Here is a 24840-nt window from a genome sequence, read left to right on the forward strand (position 1 = left end):
GAGAGGTAGATTGGAGAAGACTATACTACTTTGATGTTTCTTCTTTGGTAGGTACCAGAAATTACAGGAATTAGTGACTCCCAAGTGAAATTGCTGCAGAGAATTTGGCATAGCATAGTAAACTTAGGTTGAGCAGGTACATAAGGGTTGGCATGGTGCCTTGTGTCTCCAGTGATGCAATGATCCATTCAGCTGGTAGAATGGAGGCAGTCCCTTCTAGATGGAAAGTTTTGGAGAAATATAGTTTTTATATTTTGTGTTTCTGTGGGATAAGTGATTATAAAACTAATATAAGAAAAGAATAGGGAATAGCAGCCCTGACTAATGACTTAGGCCCTGATTCAGACCCACTCGCAAGCGGCTGTCCGCTCGCAAGTGGGTCGATGGTCTGCACTGAGCATGCGCACGACGGAGGGAGGTCCGTCGTGCACATGCGCCAGACGCGACGAGCGAAGGAAAGTCCTTCGCTCGTTGTGTCTGATCAAAGGGGGCGTGCTGTCGATGTTGATTGACAGCACGCCCCCTTTGGTGGGCGTGCCTCCCTGACGGGGGCGTTCCCAAGGGAACGCCTCCCGTCAGAAGCCGGCCCACTGACATCACTAGTGATGTCAGTGGGAGTGATTTTGGCTCTGATAGAGCCAAAATCACTCCGGGCCTTGCGGTTGAAAACCTCAACCGCAGGCTCCGGCTCGCATTTTCGATGGTCGCGATGGTCAAGACCATCGCGGCCATCAAACTGCACGCTCGTATAGGCTGTGGGTGGTGACCCACAGCTATACGAGCGTCCAGGAGGACGCTCCATTTTTATGGAGGGCGGCCCTCATTCAGAGCGTGCGCTCTGCTCAGAGCGTACGGCTCTGAATGAGGGCCTTAATCTGTTTCCATACCAAATGAACTATTTATGATATGTAAAAATTGTGATGGAGTGAAGAGATCCTGCCAGAAAGTGTCTTCACTCTGACTAAGTCAGATTGACAGCTGGTAATTTGCAATCTTCAGTATCATTCTGCTGAGATAAACTGGCAAGAGAAGTAAGCACAAGGTAGCAGCTTTTGCAAATATGTTGCACATTGGCCCAGTATAGCTACTGTAGCCAGGTCCTACTGAGCAACAGTTGAAAAATAAGAACTATCACTGGGCAGTTATAAAGCCACCAACCATGTTTATAGTGGTCCACACAGGAAGGAAAAAAAAAAAGTGGAAATTTAGGTGAGGGCAGACACCCTTACTATTTTGACCTCTACGTATTGCTAGCTGTCATTGTGCTCTGAAAAAAAACAGATGGCACAGACGTGGAGGCAGAACATTGGGTGCAGATACAACAGCATGTGGTTTCCTGTACTGGAACACTCTGAACAGAGCAAACAGACAGTGATCCCCAGGAGTGAGCACAGTATACAACTGTCAAGAAAAACCATAGAATATTTCTATTGTATTTGTCAAGTACTAACTTTAAAACACTATTAGTAAATCTGTCAGTATCTAGTTTACATAAGGACAGGAATAGAATGTCTTTAATGAACAGCAGGTTGGAATGGGACTGGATATATAATACTGAAGGAATGGGCAGAATCGGATTGGAACCGATGATGCTCGATTGAGAGCTTGATCGGTTTGACCGATGTCAATGAGTGAGACAGCGTGTTTGTTTCTGTATTTATATACATGCATATACTGCATAACCTTTTAACCAACCATAGACCACTATACTATGGCGAAAAGACCATACTGTACAGCTTGTGACAGATATGTTTTAATAAGCCTTGCATAAATCCGAGCACAGTATACTGTGAGGTAGTAAACAATTGGCATGTGTGGTACAGCATATGATAATATACTTATTTACGTTTTAGATCCTTTGGGCAAGGCCATCTTTCCCTTCTATTTCATGTACTTGTGTGTACTTAAGCGCAGAAGCCACTCGAATGCCTTCCAATGGGGTGTGGTATAAGAGATAGACAGTAATTAGTTAGACAATGTCTAGATAGACACCAGGGGGTACATTTACTAAAATGAGAGTTTTTAATAGTGAGTTTTAAAAGTGATGTTGCCCATAGCAACCAATCAGATTCTACTTAACATTTAACTTGCACTTTCTAGAAGATAATAGCTAGAATCTGATTGGTTGCTATGGGCAACGTCACTTTTAAAACTCAATTCTAAAAACTCTCACTTTAGTAAATTTACCCCCAGATGTTAGACAGATAATAGTTAGACAAGGATAAAAGTTCGACACAGACAAAAGTCAGACACACTAAAGTTAGACATGTAAAAAGTTTGACAGGTACAAAAGGTCGACAGGGTCAAAAGTTCGACACAAAAATTGCCAACAAATTTTTTTTCTTTTTTTAGCTCTAATCTTCACCATAACACTAACCCTCCCCTTGGTGCCTAACCATAACCGTCTGGGTAAGTGCCTAACCCTAACCATCCAGTAAGTGCCTAACCCTAACTCTAAACCTAACCCTAATCTTAAAAAAAGAAAAAAAAATGTGTCGACAATTTTTGTTTTTGTTTTTTAGCCCTAATCTTCACCCTAACCCTAACCCTCCCCATGGTCCCTAACCCTCCCTCCTGGTGCCTAACCCTAACCATCCAGTAAGTGCCTAACACTAAACCTAACCCTAATCCTAAAAAATTAATTTAAAAAAGTGTCGACCATTTTTTGTGTCGATCATTTTCATGTCGAACTGTTGACCATGTCAACTTTTTGTACCTGTCAAACTTTTTACATGTCTATCTTTAGTGTGTCTGACTTTTGTCTGTGTCGAACTTTTATCCTTGTCTAACTATTAACTGTCTAACATCTGGTGTCTATCTAGACATTGTCTATCTATAGTCCAGTGGCTACACTCATTTACCTCACAAAAGGCTGCTTCTGATTGCAGTTTATGGAGATGCGAGCAGAACCAGACTTCCGTAACTGGTTATTATAGGCACAAAGCAAGCTGATGTTGGCATGCTATTGATAGATAGTCCAGTGTACGACATTAAAAAAAAAATAAGCAAATACGATAAATACAATATCAAATCCCACCCATAGAGGGCACTGATGACTAAGGGAGGAGACAAGCCAGTTTTGCTTAGTATTGCCAGAAGTGCAGGTAATCATACAATGCAGCTGGTGCAGAGCAATCAAAATAAAGCAAACCGTATACTGCAAACAAACCTTTGAGTCTGAGAGTCTAGGCCAGTTTGCAGCCCAGCCAGACATTTCACAGATCTTCAAGACATTAACGCACTTTCCTCCTAATGGCCAATTTCAGACTGAGCTTTCATGCCTTATGAAGGCGATAACCCATCCCAGTTATGTGAGGAAGTGGTTGAACTATCAGACGTCATAATAATTTAACCCTTTCCTCACATGTAGCAGATCACCACACTCTCACGCAATCAAGGGCAGGTTTGTGGGGGACTCAGGGCAACTAACTTGTGGGGACCCTACCAATAAAACTGTCAATAAGATATGCTGGCATGTAATTCACATATGCCATAGTGCCCCACACACTGATGTGGAGGCCTTTGGGCGGCAACCCTATTGTTATTGCGGCTCTGATTCAATATCTACCATAGCAACTCCATGACCTTGATACACAGGCCTCTACCAAATACAGCAAACTGGTAATGTCCAGTAACCAGCCCAACAAGATATGACCTGCCAAATAATAAACACAACAAGATGTTACAGGACACGTGATAGGAGTGCGCCCAGCTGTCTCTTTTTTTGGCTCAGAGCAGGTCACTGCTTGGTGTCTACTTCAGGTACAATTGGAGCTGACACTGGCCTTCAATTATAAATTGGCAGTGCTCATACTTTATTCTGGAAGTCCTGCAAGTGTTGTCCTAATGCACTGACTCCAGCCTTTAGATGTTACCTTAATTCCTCCCTGTTTTCCCAACATAGTGGTGGAGAAAATAAACAATACAATACATAGACAGTTCTCAGCACAGAATTCTTTTGTTAGCTCCATGCTCATAATACACAGCCCCTTAGCTCATTACAAATATTCAAAATAAGCAAAATGCAAGTAAGTTGCTCCACGCATGGCCTGTATACAAAATGTGACATGATTGCTAACAAACCCTTCCAGTCTGTGGCTGGTCATGAACAAACCTCTAAAGCCTGTGTGATAACTTTAAATTTGCCCACTTTTTTTAGAAAGAATAGAAGCCAGGAGGAGAAACGCAGCTGGCCACTTTGGGGGGGGGAGGGCGGGGCTAGTCTGCTATGTCATTAGGCTCCGCTCTTGCCATGGTAAACTGCCGTGAATTGCGGGACCGCAAGGAGGGGGTGGGGAAAAATTGTGCGTTTTCTTGTCATTTAAACCAACCATCTCCATACTGAGCCGCGATTCCCAACCATTATCTCCTCATCCTGCCCACTTTACTAGGAAGTGGGTGGGATGCGGGAGATCTGGACACTCTTCTGGTGGGTGCCGGGGGCTACCTGAAAATTTGGGAGCCTCCCACAACTTCCGGGAGAGTAGGTAAGTATGGATAAGTTGCTAGTGTGTTGTATTATGTGCTTTTAAAGAAAATAATCAGCAATTAAGCATCTCTGCACTGTGGCTCTTCAAAGTGAGAGGAGACTGTTCAACAGCAGTCCCTTCTGATGTGCGGGAGGAGCGGTTGCACTAACCCCCGCCCCCACCTGGATCTGCCCCTTGCGGAGGGGCACATGGCACCCCATTTGTGGTGCGAAGTGTCACAATATTTTGTAGGGGGTGTGGTCACAATTAGACCATCCCCCCTACAGTACCCAGGCCCGGGACCACTCTCTACAGCCCTGGTCATGCAGCAACTGATGCCTGAGACATTTTCACTGGATCGCAGTTGTAGGCATAGACACGCACTTAAAAAGGTCGCCTGTGCCATCTCACCCGTTACCGCCCACAAACGGTCCCTGACTGTCAGTTATTTTGCAAATAAATCTACACTGCAAGTGTAATTGCCAATGAAATTTGACGCATGTGCAATGCTACTAATACACATGCGCATAATCGCTGAAACTGTGTACACATCTACTTTGTGAATCAGGCCCACCGTATGTGGTAGACAATTTCTGTAGATCCATCATGCAATTCAAGGTTATTGCAATAAAATGGTGTTGACCTTTAGTATATAATAATGTATAAAGAATACTAAAGATACTTATTAAAACCATTACAAAGGTAAATGGATGAACATGGCAACCAGTAATATTTTTTTTTTCTGGTACAGTTTAAAGAAACAGGCAGCTATGTAGAGAAATAAACAGAAATGTAGATGTTTGATTTATTTATTTATTTTTCAATCAATTTTTTATTGATGAGCTGACAAAAGATAAAATACAAGCTTTAATCCTTACAATAAAATGCAAATAAAAACATTAATGTCTGTTGATATTTGACTTTCGCATACAGTCGACATTAGAAGTTATAGTGTTGGTAACAGGACATTAACAGTAACAGTGACAGTCTCACTCAGGGAGGTATGATCGCAAATGAGCATGTATTTCAGTAGAAGATCTCTATCTTGAGTAATGAATGAGTTTGTCCCAAGACACACATAGACATAGGAAAAAAACATGGATACAGACATATGGAATATTATAACCTTCAAAAAATACTGCTTTTCAGAAAGGTGCACCATTAGTGAGGATTTCTAATTTATGCCAAGAGGTTAATTGAAAACAGCTTCTCATTCTCATTCAGGTGATGGAGCATCCCATATATTCCTATCCTTCCCATATATTCCATTTAAGGTGATAGAGCATCCAGGTATAAAAAAATGTTTCTACTAAATTATCTTTGCACTGGTATGCCTCCGTCCAGTCCATTACATACTTGCCTACCCTCCCAATTCAGCCGGGAGCCTCCCGAATATTGGGTGCTGTTCCTGACCACACAGAAAGATAGGCAAGCCTCATGGTGGTAGCTGCCCGCTCCGATCCCCCCGACCCACCCCCCGCGGTTTCAAGAAAAAAATCCCACAGTGGGGGTGGCCGATGACGCGATTCACGCTGATGCGATCGTGTGGCCACGCCCCTGCTCCGCCCACAAATGCTGTGTAAGTTGACCGGTCACACCCCCCTGCTATGCTGATCTGGCTGCTCCCTCCCGGAAGGGGCAGCCAGAATGTCGGCAAGCATGGTCCATCATAAATAAAAATTATATTTTAGGAAACAATAAAGACATAGTGGTTAGATCTGGAGCTATCCATTGAGATAGTATTGCCTTTTTGGTAGCAGCCGCCAACATAGTAAGCAATAAGCGAGTACCTTTCAGGTGGTGTATATTAGCCAGTGGCGTAACTATGGAGGGTGCAAGGGGTGCGCTTCCTATGCGGCCCGGGGCTTAGGGGGCCCGCCGGCCCAGCAAGCAACTCCCTGCACAGTGCAGCTTTTCTACTGTTTATTAAAACTCTGCGGCAGTAGATCGGGCGGCCGTGCCGGGGTGGGGGAGAGTTACTCACACACACTTGGCCCCTCCCTGGGCTAACAGAAAGGGGAGGCAGGCAGGAGGCTGGGTCGGTTCCACTCATAGCCCAATAGTCGGCCAGTGGTGATCGGGGGGAATGAGAACACTGTCGGACTCCCCTCCCTGGGCTTAAAGAAAGGGTGGGAGGGATGGAGGGAGCCCCGGCCAGTTCCCCATGGGGCAGGTCCCTCCCCTGGACTTAAGAGTCTGCTGACTCACCTCGCAAGATGGGTGATAGGGGACTCCCGGCGGCCGCAGGGTCAGCCAGCCCGATATTCAAACTAGGGATGTGCAGGCTCGGATAGGTTCGAGTTTGCACGTGGAGTTCGGATTTTTCCCTCCAAAAAAACGGAACTCAGAACGAGGCAAAACGTCATCTTACATGGACGAACATCATCATTCCTGGTCTTTTGTCCAGGAATGATGATGTTCGTCCATGTAAGATGACGTTTTGCCTCGTTCTGAGTTCCGTTTTTTTGGAGGGAAAAATCCGAACTCCACGTGCAAACTCGAACCTATCCGAGCCTGCACATCCCTAATTCAAACTATACAGGCGTGTGGAGCGCCATCCGGCAGAGAGCTGATTAGCTGCCAGGCCACAATTCAGTCCCCGCTGGCCCACAGACAGAGAGAGGACCCCCAGCTGTTCCTTCACCCTACCTGCTGCCGCACCTGGACCCACTAGTGCTGCACTCTGCCTGGCCTGCCACCCAACCAGGACCACTCAGGGCTACCCCTCCCTCTGCACACCCAGACCCACCAAGGAGTGAGTAATATATACACATGTAGAATATATATATATATATATATATATATGTGTGTATATATGTATATTTACATGTGCATATACATATATATGTGTGTATGTATATACAATACATATAGGATGTAATCGGCATCCCAGAGGTTAGGATGCCCACACTGCTGTAGACCTGAGTCGGTGGGGGGCCCTTCACAATTTTGCTGTGGGGTCCACAAAGTTCTAGTTACGCCCCCTGGTATTAGTGTTATTGGGATATATGTTTCAGAATGCCCATTCCTTGGAAATTCAAAAATCTTTATGCAGGGTGTGATTTATACCCCTTTTACACCAACCGAATAACCCGATTATTGCTGGGTCAATCCGGGTCGATGCTCTGTGTGAACGGCTTCCAGAAAAATTTCCCGGGTTGATTTACCCGGGAATCTTACTCAGGTTGAGAGCAGGGTTGAACACGGGTTGTTCCCGTGTCATGCGGCAGTGTGAACGGGTGCTACCCGGATTATTTTTCCCGGCTACATTCTGCTATTAGCTGATTGGAGCTTCTGGGGCGCTGGCAGATGATGTCATTTGTCAGGGCCCTGCAGAGAGAGGCACACGCAGCCATTACTTGCCAGCCTAACCTCCTGCACACAGCCTGCACCACAGCCTGACCAACTCCCACAAAACGCAGGCTGATACACTGGCTGCCACAGTCAGAACTGCAGCCTGACCAGCAGCTCCAAACGCAGGCTGATACACAGCCATAACAGCAGCCTGAGCCACACCCTGTTGCTACAGCAGCATGTGTGCTGCATCGAACTGGACCGATGCCGATATCCGAGAGCTACTGCTCATCAGGGCGGATGAAGAAATTAAACGCCAGATGACCGGAACAGTGAAAGATGCAGTAGTGTACCACAATATAGCCCAGATGCTGGAGTCCCGAGGGATAAAACGCACACAGCAGCAAGTGGTCAATAAATTGAAGGCCTTGCGTAAGCAGTTCACTAAAGTGCACGATCATAACCGCAACAAAAGTGGTGCAGGCCGCAAGGAATGGGTGCATTACCAATTGTGCTACAGCGCTTTTAGAAATACAGCGCTTTCAAACCCCATAGCACTGTCCTCCTCAATTGCGCCATCCTGCTCCAGCCAGCAGGAGGATAGTCAAGAGGTACCGGCTATACAGGTTACCCTGCCGTCCTCGCAAAGCAGACCAACATCACAGCTCCTACTGACCGATGAACCTGGAGAAGGTAGTGGGATGGATTCATCTGTGAATGCTGACAGTATCGCTTCCACCATAGATGAGGTAGTTGAGACAAGCTCAGAGACTGCGCCCCCTAAAAAGACCCCTCCGCTACGCGCTAATAGTAAGTATTTTAAAAAAGAAAAACAACCACATTACACACACACACACACTACATTCACTTAAATCCAAATGGTAACTGTTGCAGAGTGCTGCTAGCGTGCAGGTAGATAGAAGGCCACAAGCACATGTACGCAAACACCACTGCTATCTTTATGTCGGCTCAGTGCATATTATTTTTTTGTTTGTTTGTTTCTCCCGTTTGCAGTCTACAATGTGCCACCCAAAAAGAAGAAGCTCAACAGGTCGGAGCAAGCGGCCAGAGCGATGACTTCTGTGATCGTGGAGCATCTCCGTGAATTGGATGCCGATATTCAGAGGCAGGAGGATGCTAGATTGGATCGGTTTCTAGAGTCCGAAAGGGAAATGCAGCAGTCATTTATGAGGCAATTAATGGATATACAGGAGAGACAGATGTTGTTTTTTGAGCGCACATTTGGTCGTGGCTATCCCAACCAAACACAGGCATTACCACAGGCCCCAGTGTACCCAGAACACAGATTTGGGCAGTGCAATATGGGGCCCAATTATTACAACCCTAGCACTAACCCTAACACAACACAAACAAACCAAGAGTCACCACAGTATACAGTGTAGAGGCAATTACCGTAAACATGGCCATTTTAAATATTTTATCGTTGTACCAACCGGTACATGTTCTATTTTAGTTTTGTTTTTTTATATTGTGTGGCTAAAATTATCATGTTTATTGTGTGATGGCACTTTTCATTTTTTTATTACTTTTATAGTATATTATATAGGGATCTATAAGGCACTTTTTTTTTATACTGGGCATAGGATGTTTGTCATATGTTTTATACTGTTTTTGTACTTTTTCTACAATCTGAGAATGTGTTAAAACTGTTCTATTAAAAAAACACAATATATGCACATGGTTAAAGTAAAAAAAAAAACTTTTAACACCAAATAAACCAAAAACATGTTTGGAATATCAAATTTTGCCTTTTTATTTTAAATCAATAAGGGAAGGTTTGTGGAAATGGTGGCCCAGATGAGCTCGGCGCTGTCCTCATGCTCCCCCACGTAGCTTACTGCATCACTTGTAATGCCCCCCACCTCAGTGTCCTGCACATTTCACTCGGGAAGGAAGTGGTCCTTTTGAATTTCGCAAATGTTATGCAGTATGCAGCAGGCTGCTACTACATGGGGCATGATTTTTAGGTCCACATCATTCCTCTTCATGAGACAGCGCCAACGTCCTTTTAAACGTCCAAAAGCATTTTCCACAGCCATCCGGGCAGAGCTAAGGCTGTGAGTGTAGGTGACCTTTTCCGGGGACAACTGTATATGTTGTGTATAACCCTTCATTAGCCAATGCTTCAAAGGATATGCTGCATCGCCAATGATGTGGACCGGGACCTCCACGCCATCTACGGTCACCGATTTCTGTTAAACAAAAAATATGGTCACTATAATGAGAAGTGGCATAAGGTGTATCATAAAAAGCTGCATCCAATTCTCTGTTGCTGAAATCAACTAAAAGCTGAAAACAGTGAGGACATCGGGAATACCCACATGTGCTCCGTCTGCCATCAATGGCTGCAATGCTGTAAGCAGACCCCACCCCTCTCTTTTGTTGCCTTTTGTGACCTCATCTTTGTCAGCCCTTAAAAAGTCAATTTTTAATGACATCTATAGGGAAAAGCAGGGATTACCCGGGTTCAGTGTGAACGGGGCAAACCCGGGAATAATCCGGGTCGAGTTGCAGTGTAAACGGGGTCTGAAGCCGAGTTCGACCCGAGTTCGACCCGGGATTGACCAATGTTCAAATTCCAGGGTCGGACCCGGGATTTTGGTGTAAAAGGGGTATTAGAGGCAGTGTACTATGGGCCTGATTCAGAGTTGGGAATAGAGAGAGATCTCTCTCTCAACTGATCATCTTGGTGAAACCATGCTGCACTGCAGGTGGGGCAGATTTAAAATGTGCAGAGAAATTTAGATTTGGGAGGGAGGTGTCCAAATGACATCTAAATTGTAGAGTAACAATAAAGCTGTGCAGTATTTGTGGGCTACATGTAAAAGCAGCCAGTATTTACCCTACATGCAAAAAAAAAAAATTATGTGTTTACATCCCTTGCATTGCAACATGGTTTGTCCAGGTACACAGTTAAGTGCTATCTCTCTCTCTGGGCCTGATTCAGACCAGGTCGCAAGAGCTGAGCGCTCGCAACCGGGTCGATGGTGGCCCACAGCGCAAGAGCACAACGGAGCCGGCTCCGTCGTGCGCATGTGCGAGACCCGGCTAGCGACGGGCACTCCGTTGCTCCGGGTCTCGCACCAAAGGGGGCGAGCTGTCGATGTTGAGTGACAGCTCCCCCCCTTTGTTGGGCGGGCCGGGGGGGTGGCTGCTCAAACGGAGGCGTCCCCATGAGAACGCCTGTCGTTTGGGGGCGGCCCCTCTGACATCACGAGTGATGTCAGTGGAGAGATTCCGGCTCTGTTAGAGCCGAAATCTCTCTGTGGCTTGCGGCCACGAGACCCTACCACAAGGGTCTCTTCGCAAGCCCGATGGTCGCGATGGTCAAGACCATCGTGACCATCATCATGGCCGCTCGCTGTAGCTGTGGGTGGTCACCCACAGCTATGCGAGCGGCCAGGAGGCCATTCTGAAAACAAAAAAAAAACCTGGCCCTGATTCAGAGGGAGCGCTCTGTCAGAGCGACCGGGTCTGAATCAGGCCCTCTAATCCCAACTCTGAATCAGGCTTGACATTTATAGCAATTATAATTTGGTGCATCCCCAATGAAAAGTTTTAGCGTAAAGTAAGCCCTATGCAAAATTTTATGATGTAGTTCCATGTGTGAGATTGACATCAATTGTTTATTCATTTTGATATATGATGTCAAGATGGTTTGCATAGACAACTCTGGGAAATCTGCAAGCTATGTCATTAGGCCTATAGGACATGATTCAGAATTATGTAAAGCCCTCCAGTGTGAGTAGATGTAAGAGATTGAAAAGATACCCTGAGTTCCGCGGAGGGGCGCACCATCCAGTCCACACTCCAAATCATTAGTTGTTAATTTATGTAAACTTTCTTAGCATAGCTCACTGCCTGTAAAAACTGAAACAGAGGGATTGATAACCATGGGAATAATTCCTGGGTTCTCGTTAACGGTTGCAAGGAATCAACATCAAGAAACTGATATAGTATATTTCCCCACCCTTGTACCATAAATAAAAGTGTGGAGAGGTTTTATGCGGGTGAAAGACAGGATTACCTGATAAAGGAAGAAAAAGTGAGGAATTTTTAGACTATTTTATATTAGAGCGAACAGCCCTCCATGCCTCACAGGTAGTATATATCAATAAATTATCTTTAACCCTCCTGGGTAACAGAGCAGGACACGTATGAAAGAGGGAAACCAAGTTTTGGTCTGGTACCAAGGCCTGTTCAACTGAACTAGAAGTGTATGTGTCTACACCCCCTTATCCAATCAATAGCAATTCTATAAATAGCTTCTAAAGCATATTGTTTTAAGCAGGGTAGATTTATTCCCCCCAATTCTGGCCTTTGCTGCAACTTGAATAATGATACTCGTGGCCTTTTGCTGGCCCAGATACATTTTTGCAAGGCTTTATTCAACAATCCCAGATCTCGTTTAGTCTGTAATATCGGTAACATTTGGAGTACATAAAATAATCTAGGGAAGTAGATCATCTTACAAAGATGGCGCCTAACTACATAGCAGGGGCAGATTTACCGCTAGGCAACCTAGGTGTCCGTCTAGGGCAGGGAGTCTTCAACCTTTGGCCCTCCAGCTGCTGTGGAACTACACATCCCAGCTTGCCCTGCCACCGTTTTGATATAACAGCATGCTAAAACTGTGGCAGGGCATCCTGGGATTTGTAGTTCCACAGCAGCTGGAGGGCCAAAGGTTGGAGACCCCTGGTCTAGGGCCTGACGTGTCCGAAGGGGCCGTGTCTGGGTCCTGAAATCCGTCCTTGATCATCACAAATGCAGGCTTCTCTTCTTGATTTTGTAATGTTTTACAGAGGCTCCGTAACGGGGCCCAGGCCAGTAGTACTGACACTAGGCTCTGTTACTGTGCCTCTGCAAAACATGTACCAGAAGAGCACCACACAACATCCTAATGTCACTTGACCCCGTCCCACTCTTCTGCACTCACTGTAAACCAGTGCAGTGCCCCTGGGCCAATATAATTTTCATGCTTTGGGGCTGGCATGCTGACTAACTGTCGGACTGGCCCAGCATGGGATCCCGCCCCCTCTCCTAGACCATGCTGACAATTACCTGGCTCCCTGCAATCTCCGGGCCCTGATCTGGGCATGGCCCGGAATAAAATCAAAGGCAAATTGGTAATTAACATAGTTTCTCTGTGCTCTCCGGCAAAAGCACGCAGCAGTGAAGTTACACTGATCAGTGTGACTGATTTGCAACATCCAGAGAAAGGAATGTGAGTCATCGACCAGAGATGGATCACAGAATGACTGAAATTCAGTGAGCATGAAGGTACCCAGGGGCGTATTTAGGGGGTCATTCAGACCCGCTCGCGAGCGCCGGACGCTCGCAAGCGGGTCGATGTTCCCCCACTGCGCATGCGCACGACGGAGGGAGCTCCGTCGTGCGCATGCGCGAGACCCGGCGAGCGACGGGCTCTCCATCGCTCCGGGTCTCGCACCAAAGGGGGCGTGCTGTCGATGTTGATTGACAGCACGCCCCCTCTATTGGGCGTGCCGGGGGTGTGCCTGCCAGACGGAGGCGTTCCCAGAGGAACGCCTACCGTCTGAAGTCGGCCCCACTGACATCACTAGTGATGTCAGTGGGAGTGATTTTGGCTCTGATAGAGACAAAATCACTCCAGGGCTTGCGGCAGCGAGACCCTACCGCAGGGTCTCCGTCGCAAGCCCGATGGTCGCGATGGTCAAGACCATCGCGACCATCATCATGGACGCTCACATATGCTGTGGGTGGTCACCCACATCTATGCGAGCGGCAAGGAGGCCGCTCCATTTTCATGGAGGAGGGCACTGATTCAGAGCGAGCGCTCTGGTCAGAGCGTTCGGCTCTGAATCAGGCCCTTAGAGAGGAGGGGGCCCGTTTTCATTCACCATCCGGTGCCCCCTCCTCTCTCTCCAGTGGCCACGGCGTACTGACAGGTTCAGTAGACTCCGGGCACTAATCATACAATCCTTCTAACTGTGTGAGAGTCAGAAAATCTTCATTCCACCACTGAAAAACGTATTGGCATAGGCATGTAACAGGTGATATGCTAAAAGCTGCAGTGCATTCAGAGGTAGGAAAACATTACAAACAAATAATCAGATCATAAAGATGGACAGTATTAGTCCACAGATAGTTATATAGTCGTCATTTCAAATAGATTTTTCTTCCTGGTCTGGATTTAATCCAGACCAGTGATTCATATTTATTTGCAATTGACTGCTGAAAAGATTTATCATTATTTTCACTTTACAGGTGCAGGAAGAAAAACCTATTTGAGATGACTAATTTGACGTATTGACATATTGACTAATTTACACACGCACGCACGCACGCACGCACACACTTAGTACAATTCTGTGGTGCTTAAAGTGTTGCCTTCAATGTTCTTGATTGCAAAGCATATATCTGTCCAGTGCAGGCTGTTTACTTTCAAAATTCTGAAGGGTTTTGACCATGAAGAAGCAGTATTTACCATCCATTGGGCAAACTAGGTTCTGTTTATTATTCATTGTTATTCTCTTTATTAAGAACAACAGAGAATGCTCATAGAACACATATAGTAGGACAGATATGTAGACAGTACAGAAACGTTAAGTGCATATGCATCATGAGAGAGCCACAAATAAACCAAAAGGTGAAGTCCAGGAAGGAAGTAAAAAAATTTACAAAACTGGGGGAAAGAACTGACTTTCTGGTGTTTACCTTTAAGCTCTACTACTTCAGTTCCAGCATCAGTTCCTTCCTCCCTCCACCAAGTGCAGCACAGCAATGACACGTAGTAAAGCCTCCTTTCAGTAGCCAGCTTTTTTGTAAGTTTGGAATAAGTGCTTTTTATCCTGTTTTTCTCTAGCATGCAGCTAAAGCAGTTACCAGAGGTTTCATGAACTGGTTCTCTGATTTACGTTTCATTGGGGCCCATTTATCAATAAATATTTGCCGCTCATTTCCCCTGTAAACTTCCATTCGGGGGGTAACCACAAATATATAGTATCCCCCGAATGTATGACAGAGAGACCGCAGCATATATCTCCAATACCTGCTGCCATCCCTCCATTCCCGCCAACTGCCACAACCCCCATGGGTTTCTATGGGGGATGCGATGTTGACATATTTACCAACTTGAAGAATGCAATGCATTCCGGAGATTGGCCCCCACAGCTACTGTCATATGATGGTGGTAGCCCGCTGTAGTCTACGCACTATATACCACAGATTTAGCCAGCGGAGAGTTCCCCAGCAATGACGGACGCACGTGCGGTCAGCGGGAATGCGCAGTAGCCCTGGGAGCCCTCAGAGCACATCGCAGGGACAGGCTCCTTTCGGAACCCCTGTTTCGGCAGGTGCTGATTAATACATGCCACCGGTAAAATAGCACCCTGCAATGCAATCTTTACCGTGGTGATGGAGGAAACACAAACTATGAGATGTATTAATCTCGTCTTCTGGAGTGGGGGAGTGGAAACTCCCCCTTCCAATGATCCCTGCCTAAGGACACAGCGCATCGTCCTAGTGATGCTACACCGTCTCTCACTTCCAGCCGGCTCCACTGGGCATGCGTAGGATCTCGCAGGCATCGCAGGATCCCGCATGCAGCTCCCTGAGCTGTCAGCTGCCGCAGCAGGGACAGTGCTGTCTGATCCCCCTGCAACCCCACTTGCATATATATACGAAAGCCCCCAATCTAAGTAACAAATTGGTGAAGAGCTATCTACAGCCTAATGATAAGGGAACCATAAAATCCATTGGTTTCTACAGATGCCGCAATTGTATAGGGTGCAGGAACGTGAAGGAGGGCGGTACTTCTAAAATACAGGAGATTGAAATTTATGGAAAGAAGTTCTGCATTAAAGATTTTATTACATGCAATACTAAAGATGTTATATACACCCTAGAATGCACGTGTGGAAAATCATATATAGGACGCACATTTAAAGTCCGTATTGCAGAGCACCTAAGAAATATTAAATAAGGACTAGTAATATTTATGGAATTAGACAGATTAAAAAACAAATGAGGGAACATGAGACATCTTGGAGACTTACTAAAACCGAGATGAAACTCGTATACAGATATACTTTGAGTTGAATGGTTTTTAGAATAAATTAATAATATGTCATGTTCATTTTTAGAAACCAGATATATATTTTAATTCTCAAGCATTAGCCACTTTTTTATTAAGATGCACTTCTTACTGTTTATATTTATTGTCATGTTTTTAATATTGGATTGTATATTTTATGATTTTTTTTACCCTATTGCTTTTTATGTCATAGTGGAGTAGCAATAATAGGATCCATACTATTTTACTGTAATTTGCACTAAGGAAAACTCCCTATTTAATAGTCTCTATTTAAGGTCTCGGGTCGATTCAGACCTGGATGCTAAGCTGCGCTCTCTCACAGCCAAAAGGGTCCGGGTATGCAAATTCCACGATCGCACTGTTTGGTGTAAGGACGCCCTCTATGTCTTCGAGAGTGACGGCAGAGCGAACGCACTCCGGTCTAAAGATGGACACTTTTCTTTCTTAACACACGTCATCTCCAGGAAGTGTTTGATTAATCAGAACCATCGAGAGCCACCGGAGCTGCTCGCAGCTCTTGAGGTCGACCCTACCCCACCGCAAGCACTGTGATCACTGCAGGCTGAAATACAACCAAGTGACGTGTACAACGATGCCTCCATGCTAATTATGCACACCCATAGAACGCCGTTTTGACGCCGAGACACGCCTGCGTTTGCAGCACCACTTCCCCGTTCACAAGCACCTTCCCCCACAAACGGCGCTATCTGTCACTCAAAATAGCGTTTAGTCTGTGTACTTACGAGCGCACAATTCGCGGACGCAGTGACTGGTTCGTGCATGCATATGTTGCCGCATGCGCAGACGGGCGACAATCGCCCATAGCGAGTGTTCACGGCTTAATGTCCAGGTCTGAATCGGGCCCTCAGTCTCCGGATCAGAAGCGACAGACTTCCCTGGTTTCCATGACTGCTGTTACACACAGGGGCGAGGGGTAACATAATACCACCGCTATCACGGATTAGGATGCTTTTCGCCCACACATAGTATCGTGAAGTGTGGGCGGAAATGATGCAATATTTACATATGGAGACAGGGTCTGTGCATGACGAGAGGCGGAAATTCCGTACGCCCACACTAAAGACTAAGGGATGAGAGCAGAAGTAAAGGAATCACAGCCAGCATGCCCTGTTCCAACAGTTTCATTTCAATTAGCATTACAGTGGAGGGTAGCATAATCTGAGTTGCTAATTGCAATCCATTTTAACTCTGTTGACTTTTCAAACGGTCTATCTTTTGAAGGTCTAAATTATGTACCTGCCGACATTTGGGTTTTCTAAATATTGTACCTGTTGACATTGTGGTGTCTATGTTTTGAATGCCTGAATTTTGACTGTCTAAGAAATGTACCCAACTCCTTTCAGATATATTGCATCTGTCGTCCTGCATGGCCGATGCAGTATATCTGTGACAGACGTGGTTCACAGATATATCGTATAAACACACGGGCCGACAGTCAGGATGATATATCGTTCATCAGATGTACGAACAATATATTGTCCAGTGTGTACCCATCATAAGCTGCAGAGGTGGTTCTCATGTCCGACTGTAAGCACTTTGCGGCAGCACAATTACTTTCTCAGATTGACCACTATATTCATACATGTTATGTTACAAATATAATATGCTGGCTGGAAAGCATAAATGTAGGCCTCAGAAGGCAATATTATTTTCGGGGGTAGGGGGTCAGCTGGTTAGAACAGAGCATAATGATGGTCGAGAGCATTAATAAACCACGTATGATTGGCTGTTGAGAAGGCACTGCAGACAGTGATTGTTTCTTCTTTATTGTTTGGGCATATATATATAATATATATATATATATATATGCTGGATTCAAAGTCAGTAAATGTATCATGCTTGGCTATTACCTTGACACCAACCAGGTTTTGCTTTTTAAATGATTGCCCCTTTAAAACATTGGCCAGACTTGTCAGGAACTTGTTGATGCCTGGGCTAGCTATTTCTTTAACCCGTATGTGTCTGTGGGGCAGGTCATAGGGGGTCATTCAGACCCGTTCGCGAGCAAAGGACGCTCGCAAACGGGTCGATGTTGCCCCACTGCGCATGCGCACGACGGAGGGAGCTCCGTCGTGCGAATGCGCGAGACCCGGATAACGACGGGCTCTCCGTCGCTCCGGGTCTCGCACCAAAGGGGGCGTGCTGTCGATGTTGATTGACAGCACGCCCCCTTTGGTGGGCGTGCCGGGGGCGTGCCTGCCAGACAGAGGCGTTCCCATGGGAACGCCTACCGTCTCAAGCTGGCCCCACTGACATCACTAGTGATGTCAGTGGGAGTGATTTTGGCTCTGATAGAGCCAAAATCACTCCTGGGCTTGCGGCAGCGAGACACTACCGCAGGGTCTCCATCGCAAGCCCGATGGTCGCGATGGTCAAGACCATCACGACCATCATCATGGACGCTCGCATAAGCTGTGGGTGGTAACCCACAGCTATACGAGTGTCCATGAGGACGCTCCTAAAACAGGTAGGAGGGCCCTGATTCAGAGCGAGCGCTCTGGTCAGAGCGATAGACTCTGCAGCGCTGTGTTAGATGTTTAAATCTAATATAATGTAGCAGATCGCTATACACATAAACCACATAAGGAGAGAAAAAAAAAAGGAATCATGTGTCCATGAAATCATTCACTAAAAAATGTTCCTTGTAATAGACAACAGTAGAAGGTATTCCTTATAATAAACAACACCATGTAGCGTCTAATGATGTTATATTGATACTGTCCGAGTAAGTGGCAACTTCTATATGCAACTTAATAGCTGTCCTGGACGGTTTTATAGTCACAAAGGCAAAGTGAGACTCTATTCCTTAAAACAATTTTCCAATGTAGTTCCTAGCAGGTGGCTTAAATTATTGCGATTCACCCAAGAATAAATTTAAAGTCTCGATGTTCTCCCAAAGCGAATACTTTTAATAAAACAAAAAACAAGATTCCAAAATAGATCTTCTTTAGAAAGAGTGAATCTCTTTCAAAATACACTAATGTCATTCAATGATGTTAACTCCGTATACGACAGGACTGGAGTAGCTTACCGGACCTGCAGGGACCCACCGAATAGCAGCGTTATGAGCTCCGTCTATGATAGTAGGGATATCCCAGAAGAAATCCTATATCACCTGATGATGTCAGGTTGGTAGATCCTCTGGGCAGTGGATGATACTCAGGGCTCGGCTCTCACCCGGTACCTGTCTGCTCTCCCCACTCTCTCCGACGTGCTCTGAGCGTGTACTCTCGGCTCTCACCCGCGGCTCATGCGCTGTGTATCACCATCTAAACATATGGGTCTCAACTGCTCCGGCATCCAGCAAACATCTGCCACCTGTCGGCTGGGTTCTCCTAATCCCGCGTAACTCCAATGACTAATGTGATTAGTATCTCCGTCTCCAAATCAGCTTACCAACGCGTTTCTACCCTGTATGGGTCTATTTCAAGGCTTTACAACCAAGAGGTCTCAATGGCAATTTCGAGACAAAGTGGTTCATGTAATCCTTACACACCTATGAGTACATGTTAAGTTTATATTGTGATGGTGGATCTACTATCTGAGGATGAGGTCAGGTTATTTACTGCATGACAATATATCTTTTCCCTATTGTACGGGTACACACATCTGATTGCATACTTAGAACTTCACTTTTTCATAGTTATATGAATTACATACAAGCATAATTGCATTTTTTATATATTTTTATTTGTTATTGTTTGTCTTATTATTTTAGATAGGTATGCCATTTGTTATGGTAGTGTTTGAACATGTATACATCTATATTTAGAGTTACACCATTCATATAATAAGATAGATGATTTTGGCTTCTATTACCCTGTAAGATGTATTTTTGTATAAGGTGCCAGGAATTAGCTTACCGGATCTGTGGGAATATAAAAGGAAGGGGATGTGTCCAAGTCAGCTATGCCTTAAAAAAGACCCATACAGGGTAGAAACGCGTTGGTTGGCTGATTTGGAGACGGAGATTCTAATCACATTAGTCATTGGAGTTACGCGGGATTAGGAGAACCCAGCCGACAGGTGGCAGATGTTTGCTGGATGCCGGAGCAGTTGAGACCCATACGTTTAGATGGTGATACACAGCGCATGAGCCGCGGGTGAGAGCCGAGAGTACACGCTCAGAGCACGTCGGAGAGAGTGGGGAGAGCAGACAGGTACCGGGTGAGAGCCGAGCCCTGAGTATCATCCACTGCCCAGAGGATCTACCAACCTGACATCATCAGGTGATATAGGATTTCTTCTGGGATATCCCTACTATCGTAGACGGAGCTCATAACGCTGCTATTCGGTGGGTCCCTGCAGGTCCGGTAAGCTACTCCAGTCCTGTCGTATACGGAGTTAACATCATTGAATGATATTAGTGTATTTTGAAAGAGATTCACTCTTTCTAAAGAAGATCTATTTTGGAATCTTGTTTTTTGTTTTTACTGTGACTGTTTTTTGAAGTTTTATTAAAAGTATTCGCTTTGGGAGAACATCGAGACTTTTAAATTTATTCTTGGGTGAACCGCAATAATTTAATCCACCTGCTAGGATGTACATTGGAAAATTGTTTTAAGGAATAGAGTCTCACTTTGCCTTTGTGACTATAAAACCGTCCAGGACAGCTATTAAGTTGCATATAGAAGTTGCCACTTATTCGGACAGTATCAATATAACATCATTAGACGCTACATGGTGTTGTTTATTATAAGGAATACTTTCTACTGTTGTCTATTACAAGGAACATTTTTTAGTGAATGATTTCATGGACACATGATTCCTTTTTTTTTTCTCTCCTTATGTGGTTTATGTGTATAGCGATCTGCTACATTATATTAGATTTAAACATCTAACACAGCGCTGCAGAGTCTATCACGGTGAATTTCACCATTTGCATAGTAGTTATTATTCACACCCAGCTGACGGGTGTTAGTGCTACATGCAACAGCAGTGTGAAGCGCTCTATTGATTATTCTTTGTATATTTTTCATTGCTCTGGTCAGAGCGTTCAGCTCTGAATCAGGCCCATAGTCACAAAGCATATAGCAATGGCAAAAGATACTGGTAGAGAATGTATCTAGCCAACTATTACAACTATGCTATAGATATCATTTATACAATTTGTCTTAATATAATTATTAACAATAATAATAGAGCCCACATACTTGCTGTCAGTTGGGACATTGGTCCAGTATCTGCAGTAACAGTACCATTCTTTTGCATTCATTACCTTCATGCAGAGTGCAAATGTTTTTTTGAATCAGTGTTTCTTGACCTTTAACATCAATCAGTAGGGAGTAAGGATTTAGGACCTCATTCAGAGTCGGTCGTTGCGGCCGCACGGTCGTAAGGGAAAAGGGGCCGGATATGCAAATGATGCACTCGCAAGTTGCGTCCTTAAGATCGGATCGTTAGCTGGCCGACCAAGGGGAGGATGCGGCCGTAAGACAAAAAAATACGCCCCCTTCTCGTACGCATTACACGTCATCTCCGGCCATATAAGGATTAATCGAGACCATTGGAACTGGTCGTAGAGCTTAAGGTTGACCATACCCTCTCTTAAGCACTACGATCAGGTCAGTGTACAAACCACCCATGTAACGTGTGCCATGACACTACTTTGTTAATTATGCACTCCCATAAAACGCTGTTTGCATAATTAGGCACGCCTGCGTTCGGATCTCCACTCCCCCGTTTGCAAGCACCTTCCCCTGTTACCACCCACAAACGCCTCATTCTGTCACTCAAACTACCGACCTGGCTGTGTTCAAGGAGAGAGAAATTTCTGATCGTAGCAGCTAGTTTGCGCACGCGCATTGCGAACTTTACGCATGCGCAGTTTAACGAACATCTGTGGCGTACGACCGTGCGGCCGCAACGACCGACTCTGAATGAGGTCCTTAGTATCGTTGGGATTCCGTCTGGATTTAGAGGGAAGAAAATGCTTTATTGAATACTTCATATTTACCATTTAAAAGCATGTTTCGCGACCCTTCCAAGGTGAACAAATTCTAATATAAAACAAAAATGTATGATGATTTTAAATGATTTCTCTTAAGTGCATTTATTGTTAAACATAAGCTTTTCAATCATACAAGTAATACAAGTAAAGGCTATATTTTTAAATATAGAAGTAGATACAATAAGTAGAATTTGCAGAAAAGATAAGTGCTCCCAATTACACTGAAGAACTTGTTGCAGTTCAAACCTTTTGTTGGCTTTTGGTGATGTGACACTTTACTTCCCTGTGTTCCTGATCCACCTTTACACAACCCAGAGAGCAAACTCTCCCTTAAAAATATTCTATATTATTCAATCATTTGATTAGCAGTTGTTCATTTATTATGCCTTGCACAATATTACAATTGGGTGTATGCCCTTAGACCAACTGTATCATGATGGAACAGGAAAGGCAGAAGCTTGGGTGGGAGTAGACCTAGTATAGAACTTTCACAAATTAATTTCTATCGGAAATTATGTGTGAGCAGTTATTAATATTGCAGAGTTATGTAGGCACACACCCAGGGCTGGCTCGAGGCACGTTCGACCATAGAGGTTGCACCCCTCCCAAACATTTGCGATTTCAGCAGGACAGTCCTGATTTTTGGGCACTGCTCCGCTGTTTCACCCACGGGACGAAGTGTCCCGCAGGTGGTTGGGCACATCCACCATTGCAGCTGTGTGGCGGTGCCGGCCTCGGAGAAGAGGAATGGATGGCGCGGCATCTATTCCTTGCAGGAAGAGGACTGGGGGCAGCCCAGCTACTGACGTAGTGCTGAGCTCCCTGCCTGATGCTAACTGAAGGCGTGCCATATGGGCAGGCCCCCAAATAATGTAATTTAGGGGGTGTGGCCTATGGTAATTATACCACACACCCATTTTCAGCCACGCGCAGGTAACGGGCGCCTGAAGTCCTCTCCGTGGAGTCGGCCCTGCACACACCCACTGATGACTCAACTTATGAACAGCCCAGTTACTTAACCAGTGGCGTTGGTTTATCGAGTAACAACAGGTACAGTCGTACTCACATGCACACTGCTAATGTAATGGAGCTTGAGCGGAGCAGGGTACTATACAGCTTGCCTGCTGGTGAGTGTATGCTGCTTGTGAGTAGTAATGCAGAGATGCTGGAATAGCTTCATATTAACTGGGTATCTCATAAGCTAGTCTTCTGTCTACCACCATGTCACTCTACAGAGTAAAAAACTAAATGGGCCCTGCACATGCTCAGTAGTGAGCTTGATGACCATATTGGAACAGGGCATGAAGCCTACTTGGAGGGACAGGAAGATTGGAGTCTGTGCAGTCCTCTTTCTACAATTTCTTCTGCACTTTGTTCCCTATCAGCCTTCTCATGACCACTCTTATTCTTACAACAAAGAGACTGATAACATTATTGAACCACAACATTATATGTTGACATATGGACAAAGGGCTTTAGTTTGATAACTTGGTTTAGGTGCCAAAAAATGTATTTGCCTTTTGGTCATAGCTCTCCCTGCTATCCCAAGTTCAACAACAGTAATAATTAAAAAAAAAATTCTCCCCATTAATCATCTGTGTCAAAGTGAAGTCTCAACCATGTTTACCATAATTGCAGACAATGCATGTAAAGTCAAAGGAAATGCAATATACAAGGGGTAAAACACTGATACACAGTGCCATTTTTACATACATTTGTCTGTTGCTGAATTAGTAGGAGGACATATTATATCTTAAATTTAACATAAAAGAGTAAAGATTAGGCCCCCACAAGTTAATTACGGAAGTTTAAAAATAAAGGCCTGAATAACTTTTATTAACGTTTTATTCCTTAATCTACAACACTGTGTGTTGCCATGTTTTCATTTTTGCTCTGTATAAGTGTTCCTTATATCTTCTGTTACTCCATACAACCTCTCCCTATAACTTCCTCTATTGTTCCCCTATCACATACACACACAAAGTCTTTACACTCAGACACATGACAAGCACACAAAAGCTCTGGGAGGGGACAGGATGCTGCTGTGGTCCCAGCACTGACAGGGTTAACCCCTTATACCTCTTCCTGTCTATGTCAGTTTTGGGACAGCAATCACCCAATCAGGAAACTCCTTGACGTCACATGGCATATGACAGCAGTAGTGTTGGGCACACAGCACCACCATTCTGAGCACCCCTAGACTCTGCCCCCCCCAGGTGGGGTTGCAGGGGTGAGCGCAATATCAATTCTGGTAAGGTGTATAGAAGAGGTGGTACTATCGGGGACATAAGGGACAGGAAAGACACACAACTCAGGATGTTTTCAAGAAAGAAGCGGGAGCTGATGAAAACTCCGTCCTTATCAAAGAAAAGCAGAGCAGGAAGCCCAGCACCACAAAGCGTAAGTCTCAATGCACCCCACACTCAGAATTATATAGCCACTTAAACAACATGTTTTTTTTGTCTGCATTACATAGTATGGTTTTCAGTAAACTACAGTTCCCAGCGTGTAATTATATACGTACATAGTTTATATAGCCTTTTTGTGGTTTACTATACTGACAGTGTATAGTATGCAGATTTTCAACTACAGAGCCTTTTTCATATGCCCACCTTTAGCTGCATCCCAGATACCAGAATTTGCGTCTACTGACTACCCACTCTGGGGCAACTGTCATCATACATACCTATTAACGCACATACCTATTAACTAACGTTCAGTGCATACACCTATTTTCATCATTACCCATTAATCATATACTTTTGTGACTCTGTATCATTCAGACCATTTTTATTATACATATCCAACAGCTCCTCAAAGGTACACAACTTTTTCAAACAAATTGGCATAAAAAATGCACCAAAACAGAAGTAATGTGAGTCTACACTAAGTTACTTTTGCTCAGTGCAAATGTCATAGCACTTAGCTTAAACTGAGTGTGGCTCCACATGTACTCTATTTGTCTGTTGACCTTCACAGGTAAAGCTTTTGAGTCATCACAAGGCATTGGA

At 44.9% G+C, this 24840-nt stretch overlaps 1 protein-coding gene and 1 long non-coding RNA gene across 3 annotated transcripts in view; both read left to right on the forward strand.

Annotated features, from left to right (window-relative positions):
• LOC148537767 (uncharacterized) overlaps positions 1 to 9421 on the forward strand; it is a 35950-nt gene extending 26529 nt beyond the window's left edge. Inside the window, exon 5 of the long non-coding RNA XR_015873368.1 lies at positions 8778 to 9421. This is a non-coding gene — a long non-coding RNA (uncharacterized LOC148537767). The remainder of the gene's footprint in view (positions 1 to 8777) is intronic.
• Positions 9422 to 23985: 14564 nt separating this feature from the next.
• Positions 23986 to 24840, forward strand: part of ARHGAP45 (Rho GTPase activating protein 45) — a 117375-nt gene continuing 116520 nt past the window's right edge. For both annotated transcript variants that reach the window (XM_088460351.1, XM_088460352.1), the window contains exon 1: positions 23986 to 24229. In XM_088460351.1, the coding sequence (XP_088316477.1) occupies positions 24146 to 24229 (84 nt within the window). In that variant the 5' untranslated portion in view covers positions 23986 to 24145. The remainder of the gene's footprint in view (positions 24230 to 24840) is intronic.

The sequence above is a fragment of the Taudactylus pleione genome, unplaced genomic scaffold, assembly GCF_031769625.1.
Source record: "Taudactylus pleione unplaced genomic scaffold, aTauple2 ptg000044l, whole genome shotgun sequence".
NCBI classification, from domain to species: Eukaryota; Metazoa; Chordata; class Amphibia; order Anura; family Myobatrachidae; genus Taudactylus; species Taudactylus pleione.